Raw genomic sequence first — 16,854 nt, forward strand, 5'->3', positions numbered from 1 at the left:
TTGTAGCCCAATAGGCTCCTATGTCCATGGGATTTCCCAGGCAAGAATACTGGAGTGGGTTACCATTTCCGTCTCCAGGGGATGGAACCTGGGTCTCCAGCATTGCAGGTGGAGCCACCATCTGAGCCACCAGGGAAGCCTTTAGCCACTAGCCATATGTGGCTTTTAAAACTTTAAATGGCATTTAAAAATTCACTTCTTTTTGCACTAGCCACATTTCAAGTGCTCAACAGCTACATATGGCTAGAGGCTATCCTAGTGGACAGCACAGATACAGAACATTTTATTCTTCACAGAAAGTTCTATTACATGGATCTAGAGTGTAGGATAAGAGGGAAAAGGATAACATTAGAAAGGAAGGAAGGATATGGATAGGCAGAAAATAGAAAAGGAAAGAGGGAAGAGAAAAGGTCAGCAACCAAACCCCAGGCACTACAGATGTCAAGGATGGAAACATGAGAAAGAGTAGAGTCATGAAGATGGGTGGTCAAGTGAGGTGGAGGCAAACCAGAAAGAAGTTAATCCTGGAGGCCAAATGAATGAAGCATTTGAAGAGGTAATGATCAGCTATAGGAAATACTGCTGAGAAATCAAATAAGCTGACATCTAAAACTGACCACTGTATTTGGTAAAATGGAGGTCTCTGGTACCTTGAAAAGGTCTCAGTGTCATGATGGGGCCAAAGTCAAGAGTCCAGTGACTCTGAGGCAGAGTCCAGTGGGTTGAAGAGAGAATGGGAGGAGAATATGACAAGGAACAGGGATATTATTTTCAAGTTTTGTTATAGAGGGATACAAAGGAATTGATCTATAGCTGGAGGGATCCATGAGGACACATGATCATTTGTTAAAATATGAGAAGCTATTACAACTTAACCTACTTGAAAATTAAACACAGGAAAACCTTTTAGTCCATTATTCAATTACAATGTACATGGTTGAGTTTACCATACTGTTCATACTTCACTATCATTTTTCAACTAAATGTTCTTTCACAGTCTTAATCAGGTAACTAGCCACTGATTTTTTCTTTTCCTTCTTGCTTTTCTTTGTATGGGTTAGAGGAGGATATTGCAAAGATAAAAGCTAGATTTTTCACTGACTTTCAAGTTCAAAACATGTCTGTGTCAGTAATTTTTTTCAGACTGAGAATTTTTAAAGCCTAAGCTGAATGTTTAATGGAACTCACATAAGATTACATATAAATGGTATTCAAAACTGTGATTCTAATCTTGTTAATTTTATTTTTTTAATCAAAAGGGGTTTTTTCCACTTAGAAACAGTAGCATATTTTTTCCTGTGACAACATCAAAACCAAATCAGCATCTAAAGAAAAGTTCTAGGTTTTCTGAATTAAAAAAAAAAAAATCCTAGGAGATTTTCCCTTAGAAACAAAATGAGGGGAAAAAACCTAAACAAATGTTAAATATGTAAAGACATTTGAAATTTAAAAGGTTAAATAGTAAAATTTTAAATTTTTGTTTCTTCATGTTTATAAATTTTTGAACCAGCCCACAGATACAGAATTTAAATGTATTTTTACAAAAAAAACTATACCTTCACCATATTCATGATAAAAGCTATAAAATAGGGTATATTGATAAATTAATGGGACAGTGGTAAAGCAAAAAGGTATAAAAAGTTCCTATGTTATATATCTTTCTGGATATGGTAAACTTGAAATAAATAATTTAAATATAAATCTTAAGGATAAAGAAATTGGGTTTTGAACATCTAATACTTACCATGCAAACTGTTATCAATTTCAATATTTTCTGATATCATTGAATTGTTTGTGCTGTAGCTCAGACCAAGAACCATTTGAAGGTCTGAGAGATTCAGTCGGGCTGTAAGCTCACCACTTCTATCTCCAACCTACAACCACAAGCATTTATTTATATATTTAGAGTAGTATTTAAAGTAAAGAATGGTGAAGATTAGTTGAAAATATTGTGAACCTAAAACTGGAAGAAAATATGGAGAAATGAAAATAGTTATTTTAGAATTATAATACTATGAATGAAATGGTTTTTTCCATTAATACTATTTTAAAGAAGAAAGAAAAGGAAAGTTTCTAAACTATGGCAGTAGGACCGATGAATATATTCTATCAACTCTTCTCTAAATATTAGACTGCTCTCAATCTCTGTGATCAATTAAATAATAATGTAGGTTATTCTGTGACATGTTAACTTGGCATCGCATGAATAAAATTTCCTTATAATATTTATTTCCTTACTGTAGTAGCAGTATTAAACCAGCACTAGACATTACACTAGGCACTTTTATATACTTTCTCTCTAATCCTTATAACCATTTGCAAAGCAGTTATTATTTCCATTTTACAGATGAAAGAAATGATGCTCAGAAAAGGTTTCCAAGCTCAAAAAGCCAGCAAATGGCAGAATTGTAACAGGAACCAGTCCTTGATTCTAAAAGCCATCTTCCTCCTTTCATACCATGCTACTTTTCCACAAAGGGATGGGGACAGTAGAGATAGGTCAGTAATCCTCTCACTCCTCTATCCTACATCAAGGCCAGTGCAAACATACCTCTGATCTGTATCTTAAAATGCTTTCAGTTCTTATGCCTAGAGAACAATATATAATTAAATTTATTACTCAGCCATATAGCAGGATCCTAGAGAAATAATAGGGCTGCAGATCTGTGAATCACAGTAGCACAGATAAGCACAGATAACCATTTTTTAGTTTCATACCTCTCTTGAAATTTCCAAGTGTTTTTCAGCAAAATGCATCGCTCGGTCATGATTTCCTAGAGCTGTGTATGCATTTCCTAAGCTCCAACATGCTCTTCCTTCACCAATTCTACAAAATAATTCAAAGTTAACATACAGTTATCTGAAAGGAAGTCGGTGTGAAGAATAAAATCAAGTAGTAATTAAAAGTATAGAACAATTCTTTGAATTTATTTGGTCTTTCTTATAAACAACAAACTATCATAATACTAGAGATATACAGTTGGCCTGCTTCAGGTTATGCATCTGGGGATTCAACCATGATCTGAGAAACTCCTGGATATGGAGGGCCGGTTGTACTACAGCATTTTACACAAGAGGCTTGAGTCTCCATGGCTTTTGGTATCAACAGGGGTCCTGGAATCTTAACCACCATAGATATCAAGGGACAACTGTGTTAAAATATCCAGATAATACTGAACTCAGAGTCAAGTTTTAAAATGGACAAGATTTTTTTTTTAAACATGTAGTATATTATAAATAAAGTCTCAGGGATAGGTCTTGTAATTCAACTACCCCATTTTCTTTCTATGATAGCCTTACTGGGTAATCACTCACCACGAGGAAGACAGAACTCACTACCTCTTGAATTAGCATACTTCATTTTGAATAAGTATATAGAATTTTTCACACTGAAATAAAAATCTATCCTGTTTAAAGCAAATGTCAGAAACTAAAGTCCTGTACAAATATTCTGTTTTTCCATATAGTTAAAAAAAAAAAAGAATTAGCCATCAACATTTAAAAATCAGAATATTTTATATAAAACTCAGAATTCCTCCCTTCTCTTGAAAAAAGAGGTGGCTTTGGATCCTCATTCCTGGCCTGCGACACTTAGCTGGAGTGAAATAGCAGCTGTCCCCTTAACATTAGGAGTAATATCGAATTTCACCACAATTTTCCACACTGATCTAGTCAGGAGGACCTTTGCAGGCATGTGAGTTTGTGACCTACTTGGTTCAAGATTACAGGGAACCAGTCAAATCCTCTAATATGTGCTAGCCCTTCAAAACATGCTAGCATACAGAGAATGCTACTGAAACAGACAAGATACTTTATAAAGAAATTAAAAAGAAAAGCAAACCAAAAAAGAAACAAAGGAAAAAGTCTAGGGATTCAACAATATATTGTATCATAACAACAATAAAAAGGTGTAGAACTTACCTATCATTAAGCTCTTGAGCAATTGTTAAGTGCTTCAGATGATAATCAATGGCCTTCTCATAGTCTTGAAGTAAAGTATATGTGTTTCCAAGACTGTAGCAAGACTGTGCTTCTATAGCTCTGTCTTTAAGCTGGCGAGCCAATAGTAGAGTCTTTCTGAAAAAAGAAATTAATTCTTACATAAAGATCATTTTTATTATTGGCTATAGTAAACATAAAATAAAACTCACTTTTCCTCCTGCCTTTAAAGTAAATCCACTTTAGGGCCTAATACCCCATACTTTCTCCACTACTTCTAGGTAAAATGAAAAGACGTTCTTGAAACACAAAAAACAAATCCAGATTTTTAGAATAAATATAAGAGTCCTATTAATTCCCCAGATAAAAGAAGAATTGATGCATGAGATCAAGTGCCTCTAAAGATTAACAGTATTTTTAACATTTAAAAAAACCTTTCCCTGTTGCCAAAGAATTGATGCTTTTGAACTGTGGTGTTGGAGAAGACTCTTGAGAGTCCCTTGGACTGCAAGGAGATCCAACCAGTCCATCCTAAAGGAGATCAGTCCTGAATATTCATTGGAAGGACTGGTGTTGAAGCTGAAACTCCAATATTTTGGCCACCTGATGTGAAGAGCTGCCTCAACTGAAAAGACCCTGATGCTGGGAAAGACTGAAGGCCCAAGTAGAAGGAGACAACAGAGGATGAGATGGTCGGATGGCATCACCGACTTAATGGCAATGAGTTTGAGTAAACTCCGGGCATGGGTGATGGAGGGAGGCCTGGTGTGCTGCAGTCCATGGGGTCACAACTGAGCGCCTGAACTGAACTTCCCTGTTGCAGTGCAATACCATTAAGTCACTTTGTCTCCATACATCATACTGTTGCCTTTACATTTTGTCAAAACTGAAAACACTTAATGTAAATTGCTTTGTATAGGCCATAAGTCACCAATTCATGAAAAATATTAAATGCCGCATTTAAATATTAACCAAACTCGACCTTGTGGAATCACCAATGAGAAGCCAGTGCAGTAGTTAAGAGCATGGGCCGTAGAGCCAGGCTGACTGGGTTCAAATCCCAGCTTTGTGAGTTAGTACATCTGTAACTGGGACAAGTCACTCACCCTCTCTATGGACTAGTTTCCTCGAATGTAAAAAATAGGTTTTGTTAGGATTAAATGAATTAGTATATATAATGTGCTTAGCATAGCATCTTGCTCCCAGTAGAAGCTAATAAATGTTAGTGTTTTGTTATTATTCTCATCAGTGCTTCAATCTACAGATGCTTTTGGAGCCAATAATATAAATGACTCTTTCCTATAATTTCTGCCAAACACTATAAATACTTCATATCATTATAACTATATGAAAAATAAGTATATGATAATGTGATAGTTTTATTAAGCAAACAAACCTGAAATTATGTATTTAATGATGATACTTTCAAATTTGTCACCCAGCAAGGCTACACACTTACTCTAACCTTGCCTGTCCTCACAAACATTTTTGGAAGACTTTTGGAATTGTCTTCTGACCCTGTGGCACAATCCTTTCTGGCATATGGTTATCCTTTGAGAATACAGTTAATTTGAAAATGGTTGGAAGTCTTTCTATAACCAAACTCTGTTACTAAAGTAGCTTTACCGACTACTGTTTCTATCCTTTCTATTATAGACCTATAAAATTAAGATAGTTTTCCAGTGTGGCTCTGAAAACAATTCCAAAGAAGAGTTCCAAAAATATTTTTAACCAATATTTATGTAATATGTATGAAGTTCTGAGTTCTCCTTGCTTGGGGGTGTGTGGGGCAGGAGTAAGTTTCATTACTTTATACTCATGCTTCTTTAGTTAAACAGCCACCATCTCTACTTTCTTACAGAACTTTTCAGTATTTAATACAAATACATCATTGTTAAGACTTTTCTATGTCTTTTGGATTTAAAATAGAAGAAACTTTTATATTTAAAATCAAAATATATACTCCTTGTATAGTGATGTATTTTATTTAGAAGGTTATTTCACATCTAACTAGTCAACCAACAAATACCAACCATTAGTTGAAGTTTAAATGGGATGACATTCTAGTTTTTAACATGGACCTAAAGCAATTTTACTTTTTTTTTTAGATGATAAACTTTCCAGATCTGTCTCACATTAGATTTTTTAACAAAATATAAATCAGTCACTGTGTCTTTGGTTCAGTCATATTGGCTTCTGCCTAAGGCCTGTATGGACCTTCAATTCCCACTAATTAAAGAAAACACCAAACAATCTAGAAAGCAAAGATCAGGCAAAATGAAGCAGTCCAAACTTTGCTATCATGTATGTTTCAAGCCTACCAATAGCTTAAAAAGACTCTGTCTCAGAAGAAGCTGGGAGTGCTCCTCAAGTGAACAGGGCCTCAGCTTAAAGAGAGAACCAAAGATAGGCAGAGAGGGTGGGAGAACTCGATAAGATGGTAGGATGAGGTGGGGGACATTCAGCAACTGCTGGAGGAAACCGGGGCATCTGTTTGTTACCAGGCTTTCATGTGGCCTCTCTGCAAACCCATCATTGGTGGTGGGGGAGCATGTAAATATATACACCATACATGCTGAATCAGTGTAAAAGACTTCAAATGTTTAGAATGTCGTTGAAAACAGTTTTAAAGATAAAAACTAATAAAAATATAAAGGGGCTACGCTGCTGCTACTAACTGTTAACAATAATACGTATCGAGCACTGTGTGCCAAGTACTGTGCTAAATAAGTGCTTAATATAGTCTTTAATTCAGTCCTCATAACAATCCCCAAAGCAAAGTATTGATATCTTTGATTACAGATGAGAAGGCTGAGACTTAGAGAGCCAAAGGTCCTGCTGCTTAAATGCACCAAAAAAGCCATAAACCCAAAGCCTATGATTTATTGGACTGCATAACTAACCATTTTACATTTATCTACAGAAATATTAGACTAACTTGTAGTATTCAGAGGCAGTTTCAAATTCACCAAGAAATATATATGCATTTCCAAGGTTGCTGTATGCTCTTCTTTCAGCTGCTTTATCTCCAAATTCTTTCGCAATAAGGAGACGCTGAAACAGAAAGTTTTAATTAGATAAAACTAAAGAAAGTCTGAAAGCTGTTCAAAACACTGATGAAGAAAATGATCTGCTCCAAAGCTTTACTGTACCTGTTCATGAGCTATAACTGCATCCCTGAAGTTGCCAAGGAGGTAATGCGTGTTTCCAAGATTTCCAAAGGCACGTCCTTGGGCTGCTCGGTCACCCAAAGCAGTTACTAGTGATAAGTTTTCCCTAAGTTGTAACAAAGAGTTTTTAAAAAACAAACAAACAAACAAGGTTGAGAAAACCATTTATTGATTTTCATTTACAAATCGAATTTTTTCTTTTTTTTTTTTACGGGCGGGAGTAGTCTGAATTGGGTTATGAGGCCCCCACGCAGGGTACCTCACCTCAGCCACTGAACTCACTTCGCTGGCAGTGAGTCTGTTCCAAACTCTGGCTAAGGAGGCATCCGCCAGGACCCTCTGCAAGGGCGGGGTCCATAGCACCTCCTGCCCAGTCTGCCCTTGTGCGCGTGTAGCCCCGTTCTCTGGGAACTCACCTCCCCAAAGCTCAGGGAAGGCCCTTTTAGGGCCGCTCTATGGCCCTAGTCCCAGACCTTCCCAAGGGACATGGGATAGAGTGACTAAGAGCACTCAGCTCCTAGCCCCACTGATGAGCTTCTCTACAAATTGAATTCTTTATAGGAAAAAAAATGTAAATAAGCTTACAGCCGTAATGTGCCAGGTTTTAATGATATGTCTGTGCTGGAGGGTGGCTACAGGAAATAACTGGGAATATTTTACTCAACCATTCAGGTAGGTTTCTTCTCAGAGTCCAGGACAGAGTAATCTTAGAACCCGTACAGCTAAGAAGTTTTATGAAAGTCTGTTGATAAAAGACTCCGAATAACCCTAGACTCACTACTGATATTTCTTATTTGTACCACTAAGTGGCACTGGTCTGCAGTTTAAATGAAAGTTTTCCTGGGGAGGGAGGAGATTACGACTAATAGAACACTATAACATTTTAGTAGCAACTTGATGGTTTATTTTACTTACTAATGATTTTAAAATGTCTGCCAAACTTAAAAACTTTACTACTGTCTGAGGTGGACCACATGACTGCATCAGGGCTACTCACTCATAATAATCCACAGCTGCCTGCAGAGCATTTCTTACTTCTTCTGGGAATTCTCCTACATCCTGAGGACCAGGGCAGCCAAAACTTTTCCCTTTAGCATGATACACATTTCCAAGATTGTAAAGTGCTCTTGCTTCTCCCACCTAGATGAAGGTATCAGCAGTTTACATTTTGAAATCCGAGGCCAGTATTACAGTGCTTATCACATATACTTATTTGTAACATCCTTGATATTACGGTCAAGAGAAAAAAATGTTTACATCAGCCATTCATACAGAACCACAAAACATATGACCATGTATGAGAAAGAAGGACCTCTTACTATTTCTTTTTCTCATCTATTAAAAATTTTTTTTGTTTCTCTTCTCTCATTTTCCTATACTTTCTTTTTGGTATTAACTTTTAGATAAACTACAGAATAATTAAATAGGATTAAAACACAAAGCAATTTCAATGAAAACATTTGGCCTACCATCTAATGTTTCCTCATTACCTTGTCATTAAGCTCTCTGGAAATATCCAGGTGTCGCTGACAACAAACTATAGCTTCATCAAAATTCCCAAGAACTTTTAAAGTATTTCCCAGATTACCACTAGCTTTAGCTTCCCCCAACTGGTCTCCAATAGTCCTGGGGTTTAAAGAAAAGAAAACAGTGTGTTAAAATATAAACCAGCCAGAATACAATTTTCCCTAGAGAACAGATGACATGCTTAAGGTAAGACTCATTATTCTTGAAACCTACTTTAAATAAAAATTTTAAACTTACATTTCTGTATTTAAATATAATTTTAATTCACTTAATTAAACTCTAACATCGTTTCACCACTATTCATTTACTTAATTAAACTGTGTTCAGCCTAAAGATTAGTTTTAAAACGCAACAGAATATGAGATGGCTGGATGGCATCACTGACTCGAAGGACGTGAGTCTGGGTGAACTCTGGGAGTTGGTGATGGACAGGGAGGCCTGGCATGCTGTGATTCATGGGGTTGCAAAGAGTCGGACACGACTGAGTGACTGAACTGAACTGAACTGCTAATGAATTAAAACTCATTAAATGTACTATTCGTTTTTTTAACTGAATGAAAAAATTTTTGAAGTAACAGTTAATTTAGGGAGAAAGTATGAAAAAGCTTAAATTAATTACCTTGCAAGAGTTAAATCATGATGATGGTATTCTAGTGCTTTGGCATAATCATGCAAATAGAAATAAGCATTGCCCAGCTGGCTGTAAATAGCGCTAAGAGTTTTTAAGTCTTCAGTTCCGACTTGAACTGCAGCTTCAAAGAATGACACACCAGCACGGCAGTCTCCAGATTTACACAGACGCTCCCCTTCCAAGGCCAGTTCGAGGCAAGAGGCTTCCATTCTATAAAATTATATAGGACAGACATTCACAACATTACATTACAACTGCATCACAGTGTCTTTTAACTTCCAGCAATACAATTTCAACGTGGACTGCGGCAATTCTTGGTTACAACAGCTGCCTCTACAACTGAAGTATATACACACTATTGATAAAACAGTAAACTTTTATAGCAAAAGCTAATCTGCCTATTCAAATGTCTCTCAACCACAAAGGTCTTTTTTTGACAGGAAGTAGGATTTATTGGTGGGCATGAGTGAGGAGGGGACAGCACCAGGGCTCTCATGAGTGCAGGGCCCGCCATTTGTTCAGAAAGCTGCGATCAGGGATGCACTTGGCCTCACAGCCATCTGGGATAAGCCACTTTCCTGCCACCGTGTTTTCAAATTCATCTACATTAAACTTAGTAAATCCCCACTCCTGGGGAGATGTGGATCTTCTGGTGGCCAGAAAACTTGAATTTGGCTCTGCAGAGAGCCTCAATCACATGCTCCTTGCTCTGCAGCTTGGTGCAGATGGACGTTATGACTTGGCCAACATGGACCGCGGCCACTGTGCCCTGGGGCTTTCCAAAGGCACTCTGCACACCTGTCTGGAGCCAAGACTGGGGACAGCATGCCAGTCATGAGTGTCCACTGGAAAGGGGTGTCTCCAAGGTGCCTTAGGACAACCTGGAGAGCAACAGGCTGCATACACTATGGAGGAGGGTGCTGAGGCAGCCACTGCACACTGGGCCCCCGTGGGGAGAAGAGCACAGGAGGTCTTTTTTATAGGACAGCTGAACATCTCTATATGGAGCTGATGAAATAAAATTCACATTTTATGACAAGAGGAGGAAGACTTAAATAAAAATTTTCTTCTGCTCATTTGGCCTCCTTCCTCCCCTTTTGGGTGTGTTGCGCATCTGCATTAACCAGACCTCCTTAGGAGATAAGATTCCTTCTCAATCTCATCAGGGGTCACAACGACCCCTTAGGAGGTCTTGTAAGGAGCCACAGTGGTCCATTACTCATTTCTTGCTTTGTACAGGTAGATGTGGATTGTGAAAAATGTCAGTAATATGTCATCTAATGTACAGTGCTTGGATCTCAAAGGGGCAGAGCAATTCTCCAAGCTTTCTGAGAGGTGTTCCCAGGTTATAATCCTCAATTTGGCTTGAATAAAATATTTCATTTCTTTCTTAGATCCATTGATTACTTTTTTTTTTTTTTTTTTGTCAACAGAGCTCATTCTAATTGGCTAACCGAGAGCAACCTGTTTTACCAATGAGAGAATCTAAAATAGTGTTTCCTAAGCTGTTCTGAGTTATGGCAGACTAACGGGCTTTCTGGGAGTTTGGGGAGAAAAGGAATGCCTGTGGAGGAGAAGTCCTTTAAGTAATACTCTTCTCTATCCAGGTATGCAGGTGATCTACTCAGCCCCTCCAACCACACATCTCTACGTCATACTCAGGTGAACTCTCATATGCGTGCAGGCACGCACACGCGCGCACACACACACACACTCCTTCCTTGTCTTACCACCACAGGATCACCTATACTGTAGAAAAATAGAAGAGCAAAATATCTTCAGGTACAAGGTACATTTCCATGAAAGAAGTGTTAAGAAACCTTATGTTATAAAGCAATGATTTAAAGATTTGCAGAAATTCTAATTCTCAAAGTCTGTCACTAAATTTTAAAAGCCAGAAGAATTAAGTTACTATAAATATATCTAAGAGAAAAAACACCAATACTTCCAATTCCAATCCTACACTTTAGTAGGTGCTCTTTACCAAAGTTGCCATGGTGGGTCTTCAACATTTTCATGATTTCTGCCATTCACTTAAATGTATTTCTGTATTTGGCAAATTCCTTTCAATTGGCACGTGCCATTAACTGGCTTCTCTGGTGGCTCAGACAGTAAAGAATCCGCCTGCAACGCAGGAGACCTGGGTTCAGTCCCGGGTTGGGAAGATCCCCTGGAGGAGGGCATGGCAACCCACTCCAGTATTCTCACCTGGAGAATCCCCATGGACAGAGGGGCCTGGTGGGTTGCAGTCCATGGGGTTGCAGAGAGTAGGACATGACTCAGTGACTAAGCACAGCACATTAAAAAAAAAAAAAAATCTAGCTTCATCTAAAGCAGTATCCATGAAATTGAGTTTGATGTGATACTCACTTTTCTAATGCACGTCAGAACAAATACGTAACTATTAAGACAGGGCGCTCAGGGCTGGTGCACTGGGATGACCCTGAGGGATGGGATGGGGAGGGAGATGGGTGGGAGGTTCAGGATGGGGAACACATGTACACCCATGGCTGATTCATGTGAATGTATGGCAAAAACCACCACAATATTGTAAAGTCATTAGCCTCCAATTAAAAAAAAAAAAGTGAGTGAAATAAACTTAGGTACTACCAGTGGCATACCACCACCCTTTGGAAGACTCTGATTTAGCTCATCAAGCATTTTAATTTTTAGAGCAGCACTAAATTACTTCTTACTAGAATTGTCTTTGAGCAAGTCTACAGGAGTGGTGGTTCTTGATCCCGGCTGCACAATAGTGGAGCTCACATGGAGCACTTGTTAAAACTCAACTCTGGGTCCCACTCCCCTGGGCATGAGGTATGCCCTCAGAATTGTTTAAAAGCTCCCAGGTAATTCCATGTACAGGTTTGAGAATCACTCCTGTAACAGGAAATGTGAATTAAACCACCACTCACCCTAAACTCATTGAAATATGATTACACTCTGTATTTTTTGTAGCAGATCAATTAATACATTTCTTCAGGTGCTGTCTTTTAGCCTATAAAATTTCAAGGATCCTTAGAGTCATAAATTAAAATAGGGTTGTAAGAGTGGAAAATAAATCAGATGAAGCTAGATGAAAAATCTAGACTAACAGAGCCAAAGGTTCAAAGCAGAATTCTCACTCAGAATAAGTAGATGAAACTAGTCATCTCTGAGGTAATTTTTAAGTTTTATATCCAAGTGTCTTTTTTTTTTTAATAATTTAGCCAAAGGCTAAACTGCTTATTCACAGTTAGACTAGTGACTTCACCCTCACTTTATAAATCAAGGTAAAATAATGCAAGTTAACCTCTTTTTAATATTTTGCTTTAACATTAGACTAGGAATGGGGTGGGGAGAGATAAAGCACATAGAAAAATAAATTAGTTTACTAGAAATCTTAAATTGCTGTTTTATATTTCTTTATAGGTCACTTCAAATTAATGAAGCCTATTTTTGTCTTTTACAAGTGAAAACTTCCCTTTATTTTTGAATATGAAAGAATTCATAAAAAAGATTACTTTTGTTTAAGGTCTTATGAGGTTACTGGTGTATCGCATGTGTGAAGAGAAATGAGTCAGCAAAAGATTAATATGTAAAAATGTGGTTTTATCAAAGGCTTCTTTTGCCAGACTTGGTACTTGAGCTAGTTATCTTTATTTGTCTAAATACTGAAACCACTGAACTTCCAAAAATTACCATGGGGGAAAAATTGGAAAAGACATTTTTACACATAAAATACATTACTGTTTCTATTAACAAATTTTAAGCATAATACCAATTATGGAAAAAGTTATATGTTGAGCAATTTCACCACTAGGAGTTTATTTTAAAGCTACATCAATACAAATTTAAAAGGATGGTCACAGAAGCGAAAACCCACAAACAGTTTAAACGCCCATCAACAGAGTATTGGTTTAAGAAATTACATGCCACCATATGACAGAATGCTAGTGACGGCACACGGCTTCACCCAGCGGGAGAGAGACTGTAGTCACCTGCGGAACCACCAACCCAGGATGATTAGGTTGCTGGCCAGGAAATTAATAAAAGACGAGGCTATTGAAACAAATTTATTTTTAAAGCAGGACAAAAAAAATTAACATAAAAATTTCTCTGCCATTTGAGCCACTGCCTCGTGCACTCTGTATCTGCATGACACATTAACCGGGTCCCCTAGAAGACACGGGAACACCTACTTGCCCCCCACCCCCAGAAGGCAATTACTCCTGGAGCTAGCACATAGCTCCTTAAGAGAAAACTTTTTTCTCAATCCTGTAAGGGGTCACCATAGTCCACTACTCACCTTGTTGGATGATGTGAACTGTCAACATGCTACTTGGATGTAAAACTCTCCTTGTCTCAAAAACTTGTATTACTGTGCCTTGACTTCTCAGGCAGAGTAGTCCTTAAAGCTTTCTGAAAGACTGTCTCCAGGGTTATAATCCTCCAGTTAGCACAAAAAATTTCCCTTTCCTTCTAAGATTGACTAGTGATTAACTTTTTTGTCAGAACTATTCAAATATAGGATGTGTAAAAATTGGAAGTTAGTAACAGTATATCCATATAAAACAGAGAAGCATCTTCTTCAAATACATATCTTCACCACAAATATTTGATGTTCTGAACTTAAATTTATACAACATTATAATGGAACCATCAATCCAAATGCTGTTGTATCTCACAAAACTTAACTATAAGGCTGAATGGCATCCTAAGAATTACAAATTTTCTAAAAGGTATTTTACATAATTCTCATTGGAAACAGTGATAGCTACCTGGAAGCCTGCTGGCTACACCGCCGTCCTTAAAGGTGAGACTGCCCTACAGGACAATCTACCTTAGAAAATCATTTCAGTAACAAATGCTCAAAATAAAGCTCCAACTCTCTAGCTTATGAGTTTATTTTGACATATAGTATAGTTCCGATATGTTTTATTGGAAAAGAAGTCAATGTTCTGGCAAAGTCTCCAACACCTCAAATATAGCTAATTGCAAAATAGCGAAGGAAGGTTGGTTTATAAATTTTTTAGAAGATCATTAAATAGTAACAGAGAAAGTAATTTCATATCCTCTCTGTCTCTATGAGAGAATACAATTACTTCATCTGTTTACCAGTTGGGTTGAAAACAAAGAACATACGAAGACTAGAAGACAAGCCAGGAAAATATCTGTCCATTAAAATATATCCCACATATAAAGTTTTCTTTTCATTCTTCCTAATGGCCCACTGAATTATATAATCAAAAAAAAGTACATTTCTAGTAAGTATAAAGACAGCACTACTATCTTTGACTGAAATGTTTACATTTTTGTCAACAGATTGAACATTTCAGCTTTAAATCTTCATCTTCTGCACAATCTCACATCTTTTCAACTTATTTTAACTTTTATATTTTATTATTTTTCACTTTTCTCCTACAACTTGATTTTTTTCTTTACATCCTTCTTTCTGGTTTCTTGTGTTTACAGTGTATCAATGAAAGCAAAAGAGGATTAAAATCTTGATGCTATATTAAAAAAATTAATAGCCAGTTCTGTCCAAATCTGACTTCCCTTCAAAGACTTACACACTAATTAAGAATAAATGCTGGGATTCAGGACTTAAGATCAAAGCAAGAGTGCCCTGCACCTTCTCCACTGTGCTGTCTCCTGTGGCTGTCGACTGGCTCACTGTGGCCCCTAGTTCCACCTTCCACGTGTTTTAATTGGGCAGAGATCCTTTTATCACCAGTCCTAGCTGCCATAAACAATTTTCATCTGTCCAGTCTACCACATATATCGAGTTATTCTAGTTTACTTTGTCAAAGGGAAAGCGCAAAACTATCTTGCGTTAAATTTAAATTCTGATCAGTAACTTAGTTTTAAAAGTGATTATTCTATACATTATAATAAATTTCATCCTCAAAATGATGCTGTGAGATGGGAATTATTATAGAAGGAGAAAATGATGCTCAGTGACCTGCTTAAGATCATATGATGGCAAAGCTGAGAGGTGCAATCCTGTCTTTGTCTCCAAATCCAGTGTTCTTTCCACCACTCCACATTACCTCAAACTATTCTTCAGAAAGAATATTATTAATAATTATATTTATCTAGCAAAATTGAAAAAGTCAATACTAAAATTGCATTCCTTCACAACTTAATTGCAATAGCCTAATTTTTATATTAAAGTATTGAAATGTTTTTCTTCAAAGTAACAAGTATAAACAAGGAAATTTCTTTGTTTACTTATATTTTTACTTATATAATTTACTTATAAATTATATAAGTAAACAGTATAATTATATAAGTAAATAAAAATACTTATATTTCTTTGTTATACTTAAACAAGTATATAACAAGCTAAACAAAGAAATACAAAACTAGAGAAATTAATATAATGAACCTGATATATCTACCTTTCTATATCAACAATTACCAATATATGATACATTATCAATATATATTTCATCTTTACCTCCACCCTCACTCTACAACTTTTGAAGTAGATTCTAGAAAACATAGAATTTCATTTGTAAATATTTTGGTATGTACCTCTAAAAGATATGGAGTCACTTTCAAAAAATACAATCACAGTACTATTATCAATCCTAAAAATTTAATGACAGTTATTTAAAATCAGTTGAACACTTTTAAAAAGTTTAGAAACAAATCCTATTTTTCTGTCAGTCTCCATTTCTCTCTACCTTCATAAATAAGTTGCAAAATATTTCATAAAGCATTCTGATATCTCTTAGGAGGCTTCTTAGCATCTGAAGAATTATTCCATGTCAAAATTTACAAACACACTGTACCACAGAAACTCCTCCAGGGACAGACGAGGACCTCAATGAAAGAACCAGACGGATACAACAGTACATGCTAAGTGTTTACCAGAATAGAAAAACAACCTATACAAGGACATGACATCTAAAAACGGGATACAAACTATTACCTGCAGTTATATACTAATCCAGTCATATACAGAATGCTAATTTCACAGGACTGACAAAACCAGAGATTTGTTTGGTGTAGTCTTACTAAAAATAGTTAAAAGTTTTACATTTCTTTTATAGGTGAAGTCTTGTATCAATATATAACCATGTTTGACCTATGCTATATCATGAAAAACAATAAATCTAAGATCTTCCTATAGGCACAGGTATAATCCACTCCTCATCAATTGTTACAATATTAAAAACATGGAAATATATATACTACCATATGTAAAACAAATAGGCAATGGGAATTCGCTGAATGACTTAGGGAACTCAAACCAGGCCTCTGTAACAACCTATTTGGGGGGGGATGTGGTAGGAAGTGGGAGGGAAGTTCAAGAGGAAGGGGACACAGGTATACTATGGTTGACTCATGTTGATGTATGGCAGAAACCACCACAATATTGTAAAGCAATTATCCTTCAATTAAAAAGAAATTTTTTTAAAAAGTAAGCCACTCTTGAAACTATTTAGCAAGACAATAAACATCTTACTACATGTCTTATTAAACATTTTCAAGAGTGAACCATCAAGTTCATTTGATGGTTATATCCAATGAAATTCAAAGGACATTCCATCAAATGTGGTGCCAGACAACAAGCGAGGCATCATGGCTGCCCAAAGG

At 36.6% G+C, this 16,854-nt stretch overlaps 1 protein-coding gene and 1 non-coding gene across 7 annotated transcripts in view; both read right to left on the minus strand.

Moving 5' to 3' along the window:
* Positions 1–16,854, minus strand: part of GPSM2 (G protein signaling modulator 2) — a 112,146-nt gene that overhangs the window by 16,158 nt on the left and 79,134 nt on the right. For all 6 annotated transcript variants that reach the window (XM_055584883.1, XM_055584884.1, XM_055584882.1 and 3 more), the window contains 8 exons: positions 9,256–9,477; positions 8,600–8,735; positions 8,107–8,249; positions 7,092–7,215; positions 6,878–6,993; positions 3,922–4,077; positions 2,719–2,827; positions 1,745–1,874 (listed from right to left, as the gene is read on the minus strand). In XM_055584883.1, the coding sequence (XP_055440858.1) occupies positions 1,745–1,874; positions 2,719–2,827; positions 3,922–4,077; positions 6,878–6,993; positions 7,092–7,215; positions 8,107–8,249; positions 8,600–8,735; positions 9,256–9,477 (1,136 nt within the window). The remainder of the gene's footprint in view (positions 1–1,744; positions 1,875–2,718; positions 2,828–3,921; positions 4,078–6,877; positions 6,994–7,091; positions 7,216–8,106; positions 8,250–8,599; positions 8,736–9,255; positions 9,478–16,854) is intronic.
* On the minus strand, positions 10,121–10,250 carry LOC129656683 (small nucleolar RNA SNORA70). Its single transcript, XR_008716472.1, has one exon. It is a non-coding gene; the product is annotated as a small nucleolar RNA SNORA70 (small nucleolar RNA).

Source organism: Bubalus kerabau, chromosome 6, assembly GCF_029407905.1.
Source record: "Bubalus kerabau isolate K-KA32 ecotype Philippines breed swamp buffalo chromosome 6, PCC_UOA_SB_1v2, whole genome shotgun sequence".
NCBI classification, from domain to species: Eukaryota; Metazoa; Chordata; class Mammalia; order Artiodactyla; family Bovidae; genus Bubalus; species Bubalus kerabau.